Raw genomic sequence first — 19203 nt, forward strand, 5'->3', positions numbered from 1 at the left:
GCTTGCAGTATTCATCTTGCTCCTGAACATTTCCTCAAAAGCTCCAGCAGCTGGCTGTATACACCCCGGCAGAGAAGGCTTTGATGTCTTCTTTCCCCAAAGGTGGTTAGGGCTGCAGCTTCCTTCACCAAAACACAGCCACGGGGCTCCTCCGAGCCCGCCACTAGGACGTGCCGAGCAGGCACGCTGCCCTGCGGTCAGCAGCCTTCCCCCAGCTCCCTCCCTCCCCCTCGAGCTTTATTTGTTTATTATTTTCATCTCCTTCACAGAGCTGTCCTGCGTTTCTCCTGCTTCACCCTCCTCCTACATCCCTGTCCCGTGCTTCGCCTATTGGTTGCAGGAGCTGTGCTCAGGGGGAGCCCTGTGATTTTCTATATAACCAACCACTCTGTTTAGAGAGACCTCGGCAAGTCACGAGAGGGAAGAAGCACTCCCCTGAGCACAAGCCCACACACAAAAGCAAACTCCAGGATCTACAGCACGGCAGTTCTCCCAGGGCCTGCAGGACATGCCCAGCTGCTCGTGCAGTGAGGAGCCGTGAGAGAGAAAGAAACTGATCCCGGGAGCATCCAAAGTTCGTGGTTATGAGGAAGGTAACTTAACTCCGATGAAAAGTTTTGCTGCTCCATGCACTAATTTGCAAACAAAATGATTTTCTGCTTCGGGGTGAGTTTTTGCACGTTTTTCAAATCCTCCCACCGGGGGAGGCATTGAAGGGACCACGGTGCCCGAGCAAGGTCTAACAGGTGGGCAGGGAGAGGGTGCACGGGACGAAATCCAGCACAGCTCTGGGGGGAAGGACCCTCTGCGTGTGGACCAGGTTGGGTTCAGGTCAGGGAAGGAGCTGGGGACATAGTGTTATCATCTGCCTTTCTCTCCCCTTTCCCCCACCCATGGCATTTTTGCTGCAAGAGATGTTTATCCGCAGAAAAGGTCTGTCTTGCGTTTGGCAAGGTTAGTCTGGAAGGAGAGCGCAAGCAGCGCTGCTGTCGAAGGCAGCCTGCCCTGCTAGAGGCAGGACAGCAGGGACAGCAGGCAGCACGCCATGGCAGGAGAGGCTGGCTTGAGATAAGGACGACACCTGGGATGTGGTCGGCTCTCCTGGGCTCCCAGGCAAGAGGAGTCCCAAGTCCCCTGGCCCGCGCCTGGCACCTTTCAGACGGAAGCAAGCTGTGCAGGGTTATGGCAATGGTTTTCAGTCTCGTCTCCTCTCTGGGAATCATTCTCTGATGCCCACCTCATGACTCCACTGGTTTCAGCTGCGATTTGGACTCAGCGCAGCATAAAGGGCATTTCCAGTTTCATGTGTCGATTTGCTAACAGAAGAGCCCCAGCTCTGGGCAGGTGGGATGGGGATGGCGCCTTCAGGCACCAAGTCACTGCCCCAGAGGATCGGCAACATGAACAAAGCTCAGAGGATTTTGGGTCAAGCAATGCTGCCTTTGGCTTCACGTCTGCTGGGCACTGAACAAGCTTCTTGATGCCCCCATGCCTCAGTTTCCCCCACAAGTGAGAAAGGGTTGTGCTTTCAAGCACTCTGAGATATGAGAGGCAGCATGAAGGGCAAGAAGTAAATGGGCTGTTGAACAGGAGAAAACAATGCTTCTCTTTTACTAACTTGCCGGATTTTAAGGCAAGACAAGGGAGAAGTGCTTTTTTTTTCTTCAGTGCTTTGCAGCTGAGCTGTGGAGGGGATGGGCAGGATCCAGTGAGCCATGTCCTGTGATACTCATTCACATGAGCTCTTCTGTCAAACACCCGGGGGCTGAACCGCTACGCCAGGCTCTGTAGTCTTGCACTGGGGAGAGCAGGTAGGAGCAGCCGCTGCTGCAGAGGACACAGAACACAACTTTCCATGCTGTGTGCACCCAGGGATGCTCTGGTACCCCTCTGTCAGCTGCTGACTCGAGGAGCCACCGTCTTTCTCCAAGCCCCCAGACAGCCCTGAGTGGCAGACATTTGTCTGTGCCATCCAAAGCTGCTCCCTGTGAGCTGCCCAGTCCCTCAAGGATCCCAGGTAGGAATTCTGAGCTGGGTCTGCCCTCTCCTGTGAGCCCCAATCCTGTGGGCATAGTGGGGAGGAGAGGAGGGCATTGGTCAGGGCACCCACCCATGAGACAGCTGCCCCTGGTGTAGCTTGGGGCAGGACGGAGAGCTGAGGACCTTAGCAAGGGTGCAGGCTAAAGTCCCTGCACCAAGTCAGAGCAGGGATTTGTGCCCAGGTCTCCAACGAGTCAGGTTTGTGCTCCTTCGGGTTATTTATCCGTTCTCTCCCTTCCTTTCTTCCCCTGCTTCCCAATGTAGCTGGGTGCCCAGCACCTGAGCAGGAGTCACGGCTGAGAACAACATCAAAACAGGTTAGAGCAAACTCCCTCCTGGTCAGCTGTCTCCAGGACAGCAGCTGGAGCAGATGCTTAGGTAAATATCAGGAAGAAGGTGGTGTCGGAGAAGTTTCTCTGGTCACAAGGTCCCAGATTTGGCAACAGGCTGATTAGGGATGTGCTGAGACCACGGAGGGTACCAGGACTTTCGTAGCCGCCAAGGACCAAGATTGTTCCAGCAAGCAGGTGGGAACATTCCTCTCCACACACTGACTGGTGACAACTTTATGAGTCCTCAGCTTTGACCAATGCATCTCGAAAGGGTCTTTTGTGGAAGGAGGCTCCTCCTTGTCTAAGCCCCTTAAGAACCAGGTCTTCTGGTGCATAGCTTAGTCCCTTCCCTTAGTATTTTATACTGGCTACCCAAGGTGACAAGCTGGCATCCCACCGTCCCCTCCTTAGGAAATTGGCTCTGCCCGTGCAGGAGGGAAAGTATGGGCTGAGGGTTTCCCCAGTTTTCAGATCCCATACACCTGCAAGTATCCCTCAGTGATGGGATACCTACGCACCTCCGAGAGCAGGGAGCTTACAGGCCAGATATGGGTTGATTCCCAACTATCATATGGAGACTCTTCTCTAAATGCCCTTCAAGTCATCAAAACTGCTCTTTTTTTTCAGCCAGCGGCAGGCAGATAACTTCATAGTACCTGTTCTGGCTCATACCAACGCGGCTTATCTGCAAGATAAGTTTGCAAAGCTGTTTGAGTCTGCAAAGATAAAAGGCACAGAGAATACACAAGATTGCTTAGCACCGGGCATGAATATTTTAGCAGATAGAAGTATGCTTATAATGAGCTGAAAAGTGATGGGATCTTTAACTTTCCTGTGGTGAAACCGTATCTAAGATGCCATTATAAGGATTCAAACTAAAAAAGAAACATCCTTAAAATGTGACTGTTTTAACAGAACAGAAAACTTAGCTCTCTAGTTCACGAGGTCCAAACTGTGATTGAAGGGATTTGGTTATTTTATTGCCTATATTTGACACATAACTGGGAATAAATTTTAGGCTTCTTCCTAACACTGCTTGTTTACAGTTTAAAATACTAAGGACCTGACTGAAGGACATAAGAGGGTCAGGAAGAACTAAGCCTGATTTAGATTTTCTGGCAAGAGCAGTAGGGTGAAAGTGAGAAAAGGGTAGGTCTGGCTAGGCTGGTTTGTTGGGAAAGAGTCCAACTTCATGCTGATTATACGTGGAGTCTTCCAAACAAAGAAAGGCACAAAGCCTGGCCTGAGCCCCTGACACATGAGGAATGCACAGTTGTATCTAGAGAAGCTACGGTTGTACCTAGCAGGACTCATGGTTGGCTTGGCCATGCCTTCCCAGAGTGGGAACAGCATGCTCCCACCATATACGCATTGCTGGTCCTGGCGTCCCCCCGGTCCTGGGCAGGGGGAACTGTGCTACAACCCAGGAGTGCCCTGGCTGAATGGTCCTGGGGAGCAGATCTGTGGGGTACAGCTGGTCTGGGCTCAGAGCCCAACTCTGCCTGGTGGAGTCAGAGTGGAGATTGAAGTCCCATCTCTAATCCCAGGCAGTCCTCAGTCCCTGCCTAACTGGCTCTCCTGGAGCAGAGCACATCCCAGCGAAACAAGAAAAGACTCCTGCTTTCAGTCTAAGCACAGCAATTTTTCCTCCCTTCAAAGCTGTAAAGTTTCATAGTTTGAGAAACCTGTTCTTCACCCACTCTAACCAGGAGACCCAAGATCTGCCCCTGTCTGTGGCACCGGCAGTGCTGGGGCACGGACTGACAGGGTGCTGACATCTTCCACTCTCTCTCCGGCCTCACTTCCCACTGGTGGCCGTATCTGGATCATCCAGAAGCCCCTTCCACAAATTCCCATCATGCCAGGACAGTGCTACGGCCATTCTCAGCTTTCTCATGTGGTTGTGGAGCAGCTTGGCTAGTCCTGCCTGAAAGCATTGTCTGAGATTTGCAAAGCAGAACCCACTCCGATGGTATTTATTAGTAGTGCTCCAGCCTTGGTGAGCTTGAGAGACCTTTTACTGTGCTCAGCAGTCAAAACTGCGGACAGCACAGGGAGATTTATATCCCTGAGTATTGAGTTGAATGGGCACAGTGGATTTGGAAAGGAAGTGGTTCAATTAACGACGATAAGGATGGGGAAGGAGGGGCTGTTCTACTTGCACATAAATTGGAATAAGATGTCAGGTATCAATACAGCATTTCTGGAAAAACCCTTGTAGTATTTTCCCATCATGGTTCCCAGCAAGACTGTGCTGAGTCTTCATTATGCACTGAAAGATGGTGCACGACAGTCCATGGGATCTGCTGAAGGGTGGGATGGTAGTGCTGCTCCAGTTTTCCCATGGCACGAACTGGAAGAAAAGGTCCACTGGTTCTGCGGATCCTGAGATGGGGTTTGCAGAATCACCCAGATGTGCAGGCATTGACAGGGCAGGTGCCCCAAAACTGCTGCTTCAAACAGTCAGAAACTAAATGAGGGGCGTGGGGTGGGCATAAAAGGCTGTGCTGGGCAGAAAAGTCAGATTTGCTGGGAGAGCAGCACTACCAGCCTCAGAAGGTGCAATAGCTGATTCAACACACCTATCTGAGAAGAGGCAGGTGCCCTCGTTTGCTGAAATACTGTGTGAGAGGCATAAGAGACTGCTTGTTTTCCTTTTAGTCTGTGTTTCTAAACAGGCGTGTTTAATTTTAGCAGCAAAGACCCCCACCCACAGGGGTCAGCTGCTTTGACCAGATGGGATCTAATCTGGCATTATTTCTGATCACTGTGATGATGGACTTTCTCCAGCAACTGCTTTCATTCATTGTCACCTTGTTCCTCCTTCCTCTGCTAACCAATTTCTCTCCTTTGTCCCTTTCTCCACCTGCAGATCCAACCAAGACCCAAGCAAGGGCGTCCCACAAGCACTGCCAGGACTTCTGCTCCCAGCTTTGCCGTTCGGTCCTCAATGGCGAGAATCTCTGCTCCCACCGCTCTAGGCATTTTCCTGACTTGCCTCTTCTCTGGGGCACACGGCCAGACCCCAAGGGCTTTCCAGGAGAGCACCGTCCCCTTTGAGGTGCTTAGCCAGGAGCAGGTTTACAGTCTGGTCCAGCCAAGCCTGTTCCTGGATGGCAAGCTGTCGAACCACTCGGAGATCCTCCCCAGGAGCACCAGCTCTGAGCCACCCCTGCTGCCCGTGTGCGTGAAGCCTGCAGACATCAGACACATCTTCAAGTACATCAATACCATCGTGTCCTGCACCATCTTCATAGTAGGTATCATCGGGAACTCCACGCTCCTGAGGATCATTTACAAGAACAAGTGCATGAGGAATGGGCCAAATGTCCTCATTGCTAGCTTGGCGCTCGGAGACCTTCTCTACATCCTCATTGCTCTGCCCATCAACGTGTATAAGGTAGGCTCCGTGTGGCACGAGTGCTGCGGCAGCCTGGTGATTGCAGGGATGGTGTCTGCTCCCACCTGCCCCGGTGCCCTGGGGAATATCTATCCTCCGCTCTTCATTGTAGGCTCCATTTTTGCAAGGGAGAGGGGGAGGGTGTTTCTGCTCTGGAAAGGATGAGAAAAACATAAACAGACAAAAAGCTCAGAGTACATTCCTGGGAAAGCAGAGGTGTTCTCAGCTACAGCTGTGTTATGCACACAAACACACAAGCACACAACCTTCCAGATCTTTTAAATCTCATCTAAAATCACAAGAAAAGAATCACTTGCAGTGTCCTGACATTACAACCTGATGTTTATTTCAGCTGCGCAAAAATTATTGTTCTTCTGTGCTGGGGACGCTTCTCCCCGCACAGTTCAGTTAATCAGCCTCAAGCAAATATCTTTTTTATTCTAGCTAAACGTGAAGACTCATCCAGGAGCAAGGAAGGGGGCTGTATGATAAAACAGGGGCCTCTTTCAGAGACATTGCCCCCTAAACTAGAGAGAAGAGGCACAACAAATAATCAGGGGAACCTCAACTCTGCACGACGCATTGGGACAGAGAGGGCCAGGCAGATGCGGGCAGTAGAGCTGAGATCCCAGTTAAGAGCAGAAGGTGTGTTAGGACATCCGTGAGTTGTGTCTCGGCTATTGCAGATCTTTCTCACCCACTGCTTGAGACAGATTTTGGTGGGCTGGAGCCAGAGGTTTCTAGGAAGGGTTGGAAGAGATGCCATGGGGTGAAGGACTTGGAGCTCAGCCAGATTTGTTTGTCAAAGGGAAGCTTTAGCCTGAAAAGTGGAAACTGAGTGCCAGAGAGGTCCTGGATTGAGCAGGCTGGGTGGCAGGGGGAGAAGGCAGAGAAATTCAAAGTAGAGAGAAGGTGCATATAATTTGACAGTGAGAACAACCAGATGTGGCTGGCAGAGGGTCTCAAATCACTGTGAACAGATACACTTTGAGTGAAAATGGATTGAAAACTATAAAGGTTTTTTAGCTCAAAACAAACAGGTTCTCCACGAGCTGGATGATCCCCACTGTTACAAGAATACGGATCCATGCAGAAGGTTTCACTCATATGCAAGAAAACAGACTAGCTTGGGGCCAGCAGCACTGGCCAAGGGGAATGTTGCCCCCTTCCACCCACGGGGTACAGCCCATCTCCGTTTCCACCCAACGGTCCCCCTTGGCTTTGAATAAAGCACAATTTGTTCTGCCCAAGAGGGGAGACGCAGTCCGGGGAACGCGGCTGCGACGCCAGCAGCTCTCCCGGCGGTCGCCTCTACCCTGCACCCATTGCACGGGCAGAGGTTGCAGAGGGAGCCCAACAAGCATGGTCATAGCTGAACCCCGCCAAAACTTGAAGAGCAAAGCCCCTCCAATATTTGTCCCCAGTCAAAACCAAGGCAGGGAAGATTTACATTTTAATCCTGCCTTTGCCACACTTGATGGGAAATGCACCATCCAGCCAGGGAAAGAATCTGGGTCATGCAACATCCATTTAACAAGAACAGACTAACAGCAACAGCAAAATATCTGGCAGACCTCGCTCCATGCAAATGCTTCTCCACTTGGGGGGATCTGGACTGCAGAGTCCATCCGTCACGTTTATATCGCCCACAATATCGAGGCGGTTGGGTTGGTTTTAGCCTGGGTTCCCAAAGAAACAAGGCTTATACAACAGGACTGTGTCATATGTCAGGACATAGGTCTGACAGCCCTTCCCTTCAGGATCCGTTTGCCCAGTTCTGCCATATTTCACAAGTCTCTGTTGTAGGAAGGTCCTACGTATCGTAAAAAAGGGGCACGTGGGACCAGATGGCGGCTGTGGGAATGACCTCACTGAGGAAAGCTGGCAGATAAACCAGTCACAGGCTCAATACCCAGCTCTGCGTCCTGGTCAGGCAACAAATGGGCTTGCACTGAACTTTGTGCAGAATTCGTGGCTTAGACCAAAGACCTCATCTACAGGACACCTCCTGTTAACACAGTCTGCTGGCTTGGAGACACATTTGGCCATCTCTTGGAGCTGCAACTAGCACAGCTGGCAACCAGCACAAAGAAAAGTCAAGATATTTTGTCCAGGCTAAGGACAACATCTTGCATTGGTGTTGCCTGCCTTGTAACAGGAAAACTGGGTCAAATCTCCAGGGTCGGGAGACCCTGCTCTGGCCACATCTACACTGACATTTCCTGACTGATGTTCAGGATTTCCCTAGGCCACCTGAGCAACTCCTCTCCCTTCTGCACCTCTCCCTTCCAGCCACCTCCTGGAGGAGAAATGGTTGCTTGTCAGAGAAGCCCAGACTGACTGCGAGCAACCTGGTCCTACAAGTAGCCCAGATCCCTCACGGTGTGTCTCCCTTATGAGAGTAACAGATGAGATGGGTGGACTACCCAGGTTTGCAGACCAAAGGAAAGGGTAGGATTGGTCGCTTTCCTTCACCTGAGACCCGTATTTCCAGGGGAGCTTCTGGATTGATTTGTCTTGCTCTGGATTGATTTGTCTTGCTGAGGCCAAATTAAAGACCTTGCACAGGGGGGTGGTTCTGAGTAACCTTAGGATGGGCTCCAGGTGTCATGGGGATATAAGTGAGTCCTCATGAGTGAGGGGCCTGGATTTCTCCTGCCTTCAGGGCATCTTGTCCCCACCGATACCCTCCGCTTGCCCCAGCTGCGCTTGGAGCCACAGTGTATGTGTTCTGTCTAAGCGTGGTACAGGGTCAGAGCATGGTAAGGGCTTAAGACTACATGGCTTTGAAAGCCACCTTGAAAGAAGCTGTCCTTGCTGGATTTTGGCTCTTTCAGAGAATGACACCCATTTTCCCTCTGAAAGCGACCCAAAGCCCATTGTGGCATTTAGGACTCAGATCCATTCAAAACCACCCAGGGTCTGGAGTTAGGACCTGGTGTCTGGACCATCCTTCCATCAACTCATCTCAAAATGAGCCCTTGGGGAAACGAATGGTTCCCAGTACAACACACAATACCGGAGAGCACACACCGTGTAATCCCAGCGGAGGTAACATCAGGGTGCTTTCAGCTGCTCTTTGTGGGCTTCTCACACCTTGTGGGTAACCACCTGCTGTGACAGCAAGCCAGACACGCTTTCCCGAAGCAGCCCGTTAACCCTGCGGTTCTTCCCCAGCTCTTGGCCAAGGACTGGCCCTTTGGCGTGCAGGTGTGCAAGCTGGTCCCCTTCATCCAGAAGGCTTCAGTGGGTATCACGGTCCTCAGCCTTTGTGCTCTCAGCATCGACAGGTAAGAAACAACTTCTACAGCTGCACTGCCCAGCCTGACCCTTCTTTGACCATAGCATGTCCCTTCTTTGTAACCAAAAGGCAGACTGGAGGGCGGCTTGGTCCCAGGCCAAATTCAGAGATGGGGATGGGGTGCTGTCACGCAGAGTTGAAATCCAACAGGAACTGACTCTGGTGACAGAGTTTAAATCCTGCTGGAAAAGTTTGAGGGGAGGATCGTGATGTGCTGGAACAACTCCTGGGGCGGTGGGGAAGGGTGGCAGCTCCCCAACGGCAAGTAGACATCAGCCAAGGATAGCCACCGTCACGTTCATCCGTTGAGCCCCTCTTTCTGATTTTTCCCATTCCACTGAAGGGGAAGGTTCAGGGGTGGAGGAAGAAGGCGTAAGGGAAAGGGCCTTTGGGGACAACTCTGATCTGCACCTTCTCGTCCCCTTCCTGACCGTTGCTTTTCTCACTCCAATCTGCTCCTGTTGCATTCCCACACGTTGGGCAGGTACCGAGCAGTGGCATCCTGGAGTCGGATCCAGGGGATAGGGATCCCCATGTGGAAGGCAGTGGAGGTGATGCTGATCTGGGCAGTGGCCATTGTGCTTGCAGTCCCCGAAGCTATAGCCTTTGACATGGTGGAGCTCAGCTACTGGGAACAACACCTGTGGGTGTGCATGCTTGCCTCCGAACAGAAATCCAGCTTCATGATGGTACGTACTCTGTCCCACCCCAGCTGCAGTGTGAGGGAGAGGGAGACACAGGCAACCGGAGCATCCTCCTCCCTCCTTGATTAGAGGATCAGATGCTTCTGTAGTGGCTTCTTCTAGCCATTGGGGTGGACACAGGGAGAGCAATACCAGACAAAGCACAGAAGACCCAGCATTGTAGTGACATGGGGCAGACTTGCTTTGAATGTGGGGCCAGAAAACTGGCAGCTGGTCTTTAAGCTGTGTCGTGTCTTCGCCATCCACATCAGAAGGCCACGACACATCTCGGGGAGCTTCAGAACGTGCTCCACTGTCCCAGCAGGCCAAAGAGAGTCTTCACAACCAGTCTGCGTGGGTAACCTTTATCGCAGGGGCAGGTAAGGGTGAGCAAGGGAATGAAGACCTTTACAAAGCGTCAGAACGCATCCCACGGTGTCTGCCAAATAAGCTCCTTGCAACAGTTTCTTGCACAAGAGTGCTAGATTGGACTGGCAGCCAGATGTAAACCAGCCTTTACTTCTTTAGCTTAAACGTGCACCAGCCTTGAGGGAAGATAATCCCCTGTGCAGTTAGCACAGGAGCTGTTACGCTTCCACACATCAGAAGTGTCTGCTACAGGCCAGCATCGGTGTCAGGGACAGGGTCAGTTCATGCCCCAGTTCCCCCAGTTCCCCCTCCCCCCTTTCCCCAGTTTTCAGTTGCTCTTTCTTTTGCATGTAGTTCTACCGTGATGTGAAGGACTGGTGGCTTTTTGGCTTCTATTTCTGCCTCCCTTTGGTATGCACTGGCATCTTCTACACCCTCATGTCATGCGAGATGTTGAGCAAGAGAAATGGCATGAGAATTGCTCTGAATGACCACATGAAACGGGTAAGAAAACCGGGAGGGCAGAAGCTCTGATATTTCCCAAAACAGGAGGGAGCGCTGTCAAAGGGGAGAACGTGCAGCTGTCCCTGTGAAGGACGCGCATGAGCTGACATAGCCTCACAGCGGTCAACAGACATTGGCACATTGATGCAGATGCGTGGATTAAACCGGGGAGATGGACCTTCAGCTCTACAGTCTCCAGTCTCAGGGACAACCCAAACCACCAGCCTTCTGGCCACGGACCAGCTTGCTTTTCAATTTCTTATGGTCGTTTATCTCTGGCTGTGCTGTGCCAGCCCAGATCACACCAAATGCTGAATGTACCATATCACAGACAAGGTGTGCAGGGAAAAGAGTATTTTACTGTCCCCTCCCACGCTTTGCAGAATGATGCCTTGAGGCAGACCAGCTGGTTGTCACAATAACACAGTGTGAAGGGTGGATGGATGAGGCCCCCATGTCCCAGGGAGTATCACCGCAGCAAAGTCACCAGGAGCAATGGTGGGAAGGGGCGGGAGGGAGCCTGGTCCGTACTGTGCTGCTGGTACCCTACCCCTTTCTGCAGCCTGGATCTCGGAGTCCTCCTCATGATGCAGGAGCTGGGACCTGCAGGTTGTGCTTTGGACTCAAAAGGGGTGCCCAGCTGTCATCAGATTACAGAAATTACTTGAAGGGAGATCGTGCTTTGCTCCACCCACTCTCCAGTGCTCAGCCAGACCATCCCTTCTCTCCTGCCCACCTTCTCTTCGCAGCGCCGGGAGGTGGCCAAGACTGTCTTCTGCCTCGTGGTGATCTTTGCGCTCTGCTGGCTGCCGCTCCACCTCAGCCGCATCCTCAAAAAGACCATCTATGACCAGATGGACCCCAACAGATGTGAACTGCTCAGGTAGGGGCCTCGGCAGGAGGGCACCGTGCTGGGAACCCCTGCGGGCGCCAGCAGCGGCTCTGCTGGGCTCATTGCAGGCTGGTGGAGTTGCCTTCCAAACACCTTGTTCCAATAGCTCCTTTCTAGATGGCATTGCTCTCCTGAGAGCACAGAGAAAGGGTGTGTGGGGCCATAAGAACACAAGAAATTAAATTTTGAAATGTGTCTATAAAGCTATGGGTTAAAGAGGTCTCCGGGGCAGAGAAACATTCCCTGCGGGGCTGAAGGGACTGCGTCACCTCTGAGGGCTGTGCACACTTTCTGCCACTTGGTAGGTGCCTGTCTTCCCCTGTCCTCTTTACCCATCACGCCAAAATCCGGTTCAGGCCAGACACTGCTACTGTGCTTGAGTTTGAGAACATCAAAGTCACCAGGGGAAATCAGACCTCATGCTTTTCGTTTCCTTGGGAAATGTTCCTCGCAAGAAAAAGTGTTGGGCAATTGCCCACCTGCAGGAGGGACTGCTTTGTGCTCACCTCTGTGTTTTCAGTCCCTGGCCCTCCGTGGAAGCAGGTTCCCGAGCCCGGCAGTTTGCAGGCAGTTTGGAGACCCTCCCTCAGTTCTCCGCTCAGTGAGCTTCCAACACGCCCACCCTCTTCTCTCCCCTCCCGCCTCAGTTTCCTCCTGGTGATGGATTACTTCGGGATCAACATGGCCTCCCTCAACTCCTGCATCAACCCTGTGGCTCTCTACTTTGTCAGTCAGAAATTCAAGAACTGCTTCCAGGTAGGGTTGACCCCTCCAGAGCTCCTGGCTATGGTGACTGTTCCCAGACACCCGTCCCAGGGGCACAAGCTCCCACGGACCAGGCACTGTGCAGCCAGAGGCACCCCCGTTGCAGTGGACTTCTGTGCTTACGAGATGGGGGGAAAGCTGGGGAGTGGTTTGGAAACAAACCCAGCAAGCAGCGGCAGAAACAGGTCTGGACCTCGCAGCTCCTGGCTCCCAGACAGATGCCCCATCAGGGACACACAGGATTCCCCTGTTTGTTCATATACCGATCATATTTCTTCTCCCAAATTTTCCCCCGGCTAGGTGCCTCTCTTCCCAGCTTCAAGTACACTAGAGCTTGCTGCCCTGCTACGGGGAGGCTTTTGCCGGTGCAGGACCCAGGACAAGCCAAAAAAGTCCTTGTTCTGGATCAGAAGCGTCCCCACAAACCATTACACCAGGATCTGGGGCTGCTTTAAACTTTGAGCACAAGTTATTTGGAGATAACTTTCAGGAGTAGTTGAGCCCTGAGAAAGGAAGGGAAGGGGATAGGATGGGAATCACTTCCCAGCAAAAAGAGTTGAGCCCAGCTAAACATTACCCCTATTTTCTGTCCCGCAAGGACAAGAAAACACTACTGCAAGAGGTACCCAAGATTTTGGTAACTTCATTTGCAACCCACACCAGCCCTGTCTTGGAAAACCTGCTCCCAGCAGATCTGCAGGACGGCAAGGCTCAGAAATGCAGGCTGCGTTTCTCAGCCTGGCACTGCGCAGGTTGACTTGCCAACATCGGTGAGGGAACAGTCCCTCCTCTTTTACCCTGTAACCTGCGCTTGTAACCTCTCTCTCCACCCTCTTGTCTCCTCACAGTCCTGCCTGTGCTGCTGGTGCCAGCGGCCGGCTCTGAGCATCACGCCGACGGACGAGAAGGGCTCTGTTGGGAAGTGGAAAGCCAACGGGCAGGAGCTTGGGCTGGACCGGAGCAGCTCCCGCTTGAGTAACAAATACAGCTCCTAGCAAAGCCGTGCCACCCGTGGGGCCGAGAGGAGAAGGCACTCTGCCAAGATGGCAGGACCCCTCCATTTCTCTTGCACAACTGTTTCCTGGCCGGGCCTGAATTGTTTTTGCCTTCATGTCGTAACCCACCTGGAAGGAGCTGCAGCATTTCACGGACCCCTGGGACTAGCTCTGAACCACCCCGATCCCTCCTCTGGTCCGAGTCGCCTCTGGGGGAGGGGGAAGGGGATTCAGATCCTTGCAGGATTTTTCATTTCCTTGCAGGAAAACCAAGTGACTTACAGCCATTTGTCTCGGGTGGAAACGTGGGGTGGGAAAACGTGTGTGAAAAGGGAAGGAAGGTTGAGATGCGGTCACTTTGAGGGATGAGGAGGATAGGGAGAGGACCATGAGTGACAATTTCCAGCTCAAAAAGCCAAAGGAAAGCTTTGATAACATCCCTTATCATCTCCTTCTGTTGCTGGGACAGTTTGTCCCCGGGCAGAGAGCCAGGATAAGATCCAGGCACCATGTATGTCTGGTAGACCATCAATGGCCTGAAATCTCCTCCTGTTCATGGTAGGGAGAGATGGGCAGTAACTTGGTTTCATTGTGTGACCAGCCTGACCTGGGGAGCCCTACAAGCCCCCCTCCTCTTTACCTTTTCCTGGGAACTCTGCCCCGGGCTGCCCACCCAGGGATGACATTCACCCCGCCTGGGCATGGCACAAGAAGGTGCCTGTAGGTGACTGCGCGGCTCGGGGGACCAGGCGTCCTTGGCAGAAGCTAAGGGCGGCATCCAGCCAAACCATCTGCTCCAGCCTCCCCAGGGACAGGAGAGCTCCTGGCTAGCCAGGCACCGCTGCTGGCCCAAGGGGCTGTCCTTCTGTAAGGCTGGGAAAGGGAAGGCAGAGATGGCTCAAATCCAGGTGAAGCTGGCACCAAGGAACCAGCCCTCACCTTTCCAACTCCCTGCGTAACCTGGAAGCAGCTAATTCTCCTCCTGTGCAAGGGAGAGGATCCAGATGTGCCCTTCCAGAAGAGCATCCAGCCTTGATCCGCCGTCTTCAGCAGCTGTAAAGTCCACAGCCCCCTTCAGCCCCTGGCTCCTGGCAGGGGGATCGCCCGCAAGGCCACAGCGTGGAAGGGAAAAAAGGGGTGCCCTGCATTTTGATGCCTGTAATTCGTCTTCCCCGTGCCAACAAGGCTGAGCTCCAACGGGGCAGTGGGGCTGGACCCCGATGTGTCTTGGCCACAGCACCACGACACCAAGGTTTATGCCACTCGTAGGGACAGAGATGCTCGTCCTCATGGTCAAACTAAGGTGGAAAAGGCAACGGGGAGGGTCCGATCTCAGCTGAAAGAGCCGCCGGAGCTAACTGAAATATGGCAGAGCTTTCACAAATTCGCTATTTAAAATAATTAATCCCTGGGTGCTTTTCCAGCATGTTTTTCTAAAAACATGCTTGCATCTCTTGCCAAAACGTTAAGAAAATCTATGAGAAAGTTTTAGTTACCAAGTTTTTGATTATTTTTCTGTTGGTTTCTTCTTCTCTCTTACCTCTCTCTCTTTCTTTCCTCTTTCCCCTTTTCATCTTGTCATGGAAAAAAGAGAGAGAGGGAAAAGGGAGAAAAGACCTGCAAATAGACCAAAACATTTTCCAGGTGTTGGGTTTTTTTTTTTTTTAGCTTAGCTTTCACTGAAGTGCCAATGTTTTACAAACAAATCACATTTTTGAAAAACAAAGGGGTTTCAACAAAAGCAGAAAGACTGAGGGATCTCCAGACCAGCGCGTTTTCTATAACCCCCCTGCCCACGAGAGCAGATTTGCCTGTATCAATTTTGCAGTGCTGCTGCTGTGCCCCTGTTGGTGGACAAATGAAGTCAACAGAGAAAACTGATAAAGACTGAAATATTCCAGTGCCGACATCTTAGTAGAAGGATATTTTTTAATGATTGTTCTTATAAAAAAATCTATGAAGTCTATGTATTTCTGTATTTGTCCACATTTACAGGCAAATGGATTCTGTGACTTCAAGCCAACACCTCGTACCTCTCCAGGGACGCAGCAGTGGGTGAGCCAGTGGCACATCAAGCCTAATGCAACGTCTCGCTCAAATTCTGCCCTACCCCAAATCGTGGCAAATTCAGCTCCAGACGGCCCAGCTCCGCAGCGGTCTCCTGCCAGGACGAGGCTGGCCCTCTCCTACCCAGGGCCTGCCCGGCTGGGTTGCAAGCGGCCGCTATGGAGTGATTTGCTTCAGGTTAACCTCTCCACCATCACATCTCCCTTGGTACTCCCTAAAACCCAGGCACTCATCCGAGCTCTGGGTCCAGCGTGCTCGGGAGGTGCCGGGGCGGCTGCGCGGCGCTGCTGGCTGGAAGGGAGGGTGGGAAGAGAGAGATGGGATGTGCTGACCTTGCCATCTGCTGCCACGTGCGTCACCAGGGGGTTCCCGTTAATTACAAACCTCTCATCACTTCAAACAAGGGTCTGCTTGTTGGGCCACGCAACGGGGAGGCCCATGGAGGTGTCAGATCACTTGGCAGGGAAAGAAGTCCCAGAACAGGCAGTATTTAGGATGCTAGCAGCTAACTGGGATGCTCTGACCCTATGGCCACAGCTTCCCTCCCACCCACCTGAAATGGCTGATGCTTTGGTCACAGGTTGAGCCAACATCTTTCTCTCTCGGGGTCCTCAATGCATTGCAGAGGCCTGGAGCGTAGCCCTGACTCGTGGGGACCCTGCCACGGGAGTCACACAGGTGAGGAACACTGTAAGCAGGGGACTCGCTTGCTGGGGGCTGATTTGGGTCAGTGCCCTCATAGCCTGGGCACCCTGGAAAGGCTGACAGCTCCAGCGAGCAGAGGATGCTGTGGGTCAGGTCTGGAGATCTGTCAGGTAAAGTCTGGGTCACAGCAGGTGATTCAAGGCCAATAGATGCACGGAGCAGGGCCAGTTTCACCCCAAATCAGCACTGGGGACAAGCTGAGGATGAGCACGCACACGCGCAAGGAATGTGACTTCCTCCGTCCCCTCCGTCTCTGCCCTCCTGGCACACCCATTGCCCCTCTGCTAGCCCAGGTGCCAGCTTGCAGCGGGCTTCTTCCCACCTGAGCCTGCCACGCCAGCCACAGGGCTGCCCTTACGTAAAAAGCAATAATGCCAAATGAACTGGAGTTGTCAGAAGACAGGGTCCCTTGGGCAGAGGCTCAGGAGAAGCAGCTTTCCTCAGAAACAAGATCGTTCCAGCCCCAGGAGGGACGTGGACACCAGCTCATTGTACCAGGACACGGGGAGGGAGATGCTGCTCTCTTTGGGGACACAGCAGCCAGCTAAAACGCACTCGGTGCCTCAGAGAAGCAGGAGAGAGCAGCAAGCTCTGCGTGTCCTCCTGGTAGAGCAGCCACAAGTGCCAAAAAGGTGAAAGAGCAAAGAAAAAGAAACTTGGGAGTTTAAAGCTATAGACCTGTCCCTGGCTGTTGCCGCCCTCCTTGCTGCAAAATAAAGTCGGGTTTATTCCATTCCTGGCACACAGGGGAAGCCTTTTACCTTACTTCACCTCCGGGGCCCCAAGCGGCTGACGTCTCTTTTTATGCTCCAAGCGCAGATTTAATCATCATTTAATCTGCGTTAGCAGCTACACTCAGATCAACGTTTTAGCCTTAAACGGTTCAAAACCGACCAGTCTCAGATCTGCACATTATTAATATTGCAACGGACTGCCATGAATTCATCCCAGCTCTGGGCATCACTAACACTGGCTGCACGTCTGTTTAACAGCGCCTTCAGCCTCCTTTGGTATAGCTTTCCCCCGTGTTTTCTTCCCAGATGTCTCCTATTAAAACCATCGTCACAAATTTTGACCAAGCGGGAGAGGGGAGGGAGAGGAGAGCGGAGATACCCACCAGAAACGGTCCCCTTATAAAGCTCTCAGATTGTGTTGGCCTCCAAACGGCTCCTTCCCAGCCCCAGAAGGTCTTCCGGAGGCTGCAACCAAGAGCAGGAGCAGCAGGTTTCAGCTCAGAGGGAAAGTAATGAACATCAGAAAAGAAGGAATGCATGCACAGTTTTAGCTGCTCGTGGAAGTGCAAATGACAGCTCCTTGCTGCCAGCTCCTATTGCCCGTTCACAGGGAAGAGTGGCCAAGAGGGCCAACGGCATCCTGGCTTGTATCAGGAATGGTGTGGCCAGCAGGAGCAGGGCAGGGAGCGTCCCCCTGTGCTGGGCACTGGGGAGGCCGCCCCTCGAATGCTGTGCTCAGCGCTGGGCCCCTCACCCCAAGGCGGCCATGGAGGGGCTGGAGCGTGGCCAGAGCAGGGCAGCGAGGCTGGGGCAGGGGCTGGAGCACAAGGCTGGGGAGGAGCGGCTGGGGGAGCTGGGGGGGCTCAGCCTGGAGAAGAGGAGGCTGAGGGGAGCCCTCATCGCTCTCTGCAACTGCCTGAAAGGAGGCTGGAGCCGGGGGGGGTCGGTCTCTTCTCCCCAGGAACAAGCGATGGGACGAGAGGGAACGGCCTCAAGCTGCGCCAGGGCAGGTTTGGGTTGGGTATTAGGGAAAACTTCTGCCCCCAAAGGGCTGTCAGGCCCTGGCCCAGGCTGCCCGGGGCAGGGGCTGAGTCCCCATCCCTGGAGGGATTTAAAAGCCGGGGAGATGTGGTGCTGAGGGACATGGTTTAGTGGTGGCCTTGGCAGCGCTGGGTTAACGGCTGGACTCGATGATCTTAAGGGTCTTTTCCAACCTAAACAATTCCGTGATTCCAAGAGCTGTGCACTTACGGGCATGCTCGTCCCTTCCCTGCTTCCTCAGGCAGAGGATGTCCGGGAACAGAGTGATCCTTGCAGCCCAGCTTGGGGAAGACGTGGCTGGCCCACAGCATCCCCTGGATGCTGGAGGAAATAACCAGCAGCTTCCGAGACCTGATAAATATTCTCCATGACACCTGGGCTGAGATTGATCCCAGGTGCACGAGTCCGCTCCTGCCTTATTCACCCCATCACCCTCTCCCCCCTGCCCTGGGGAAACCACTTTCCTGCTTATGATGAACTGCAGGGCTCCGCGGGCTTCCTGGCCTAACGCCTGCAAACACAAACCCACCGCCAGCCTGTCCGAGAGAGACCAAGTCTGCCCATTTGCGGCTGAAAGAATGACTTTCTAGAGAAAACCTGGCATTTTACATCCTCCCTCTTATTCCTCTGTACGTTAATAAAACATGTTGGCGTTTGAAAGGAAAAGCTCTGGGTGTTTCTTATTAAGCAGCAGGGGGTCTGCAAAGTCTGCTAAATACTTAATTGAGCATCAGCAGGTTCCTTTGGTAACTGCAGACCTTCACCGAAGAGACAAGCGTGTCCCCCCTGCGCAGAGCAAACTGGAAAGGTTCACAGCCCGACGCCCAGCACGGAGCAGAAATGCCCCTGCCATTTCAGGCCGCGTCGCGCTCGCCGAAAGGCCTCCGCTGGGCTGGCTGCCAGCCGATGCGAGCAGGGCCGGGGTTTCGGTGTTGTACCCTTTAAACCCGCTCAGGAGGAGTGCTCTGGGCTTGCCTGTGCCCGCGTTCTTCAGGGGGGTAAAAAAGGCAAGTGGTTTTTTTACTCAGCTCGCCCCCCAAATGAGCAGAGTATCGTTGTATAGCGATCTGTTTAAAAAGGAAGGCCGGCCGTATCTGTTGAAGCCAACTGCACTGGTGCCAGTAACAGAAAGATTTAAATTGGGAGAGGGTGCTGCCTCTAAAAGCTTGATTTTACACAGCACTGCACCCCTTTGCTCCCTGTGGACTCTGGGGTGGGCTCATTCTGGGCACCAGACTACCTGCAAACTCTGTGATCTGGGAATCCTGGGCAGGAAACAGCGATGACACTGGGAGAGGGAAAGAAATAAGATGGAAGAGCGGAAGAGCTGCCTTCTAGCTGTCACTTTCCATACCCATGTTGAGCTGAACGCAGC

General features: G+C 53.0%; 1 protein-coding gene across 1 annotated transcript; it reads left to right on the top strand.

The window, feature by feature from the left end:
* The first annotated feature begins 295 nt into the window (after nt 1-295).
* Nucleotides 296-13564, top strand: LOC104021100 (endothelin receptor type B). Its single transcript, XM_087748119.1, has 8 exons — nt 296-593; nt 5245-5772; nt 8950-9062; nt 9558-9762; nt 10480-10629; nt 11379-11512; nt 12169-12277; nt 13135-13564. Exons 1-8 carry the CDS (start codon nt 585-587, stop codon nt 13279-13281), a joined length of 1395 nt encoding a protein of 464 aa, XP_087604245.1. The 5' UTR covers nt 296-584; the 3' UTR covers nt 13282-13564.
* Nucleotides 13565-19203: the final 5639 nt, after the last annotated feature.

This window comes from Nipponia nippon, unplaced genomic scaffold (genome assembly GCF_047370975.1).
Source record: "Nipponia nippon isolate SJK-2023a ecotype South Korea unplaced genomic scaffold, ASM4737097v1 scaffold_12, whole genome shotgun sequence".
Lineage (NCBI taxonomy): Eukaryota > Metazoa > Chordata > Aves > Pelecaniformes > Threskiornithidae > Nipponia > Nipponia nippon.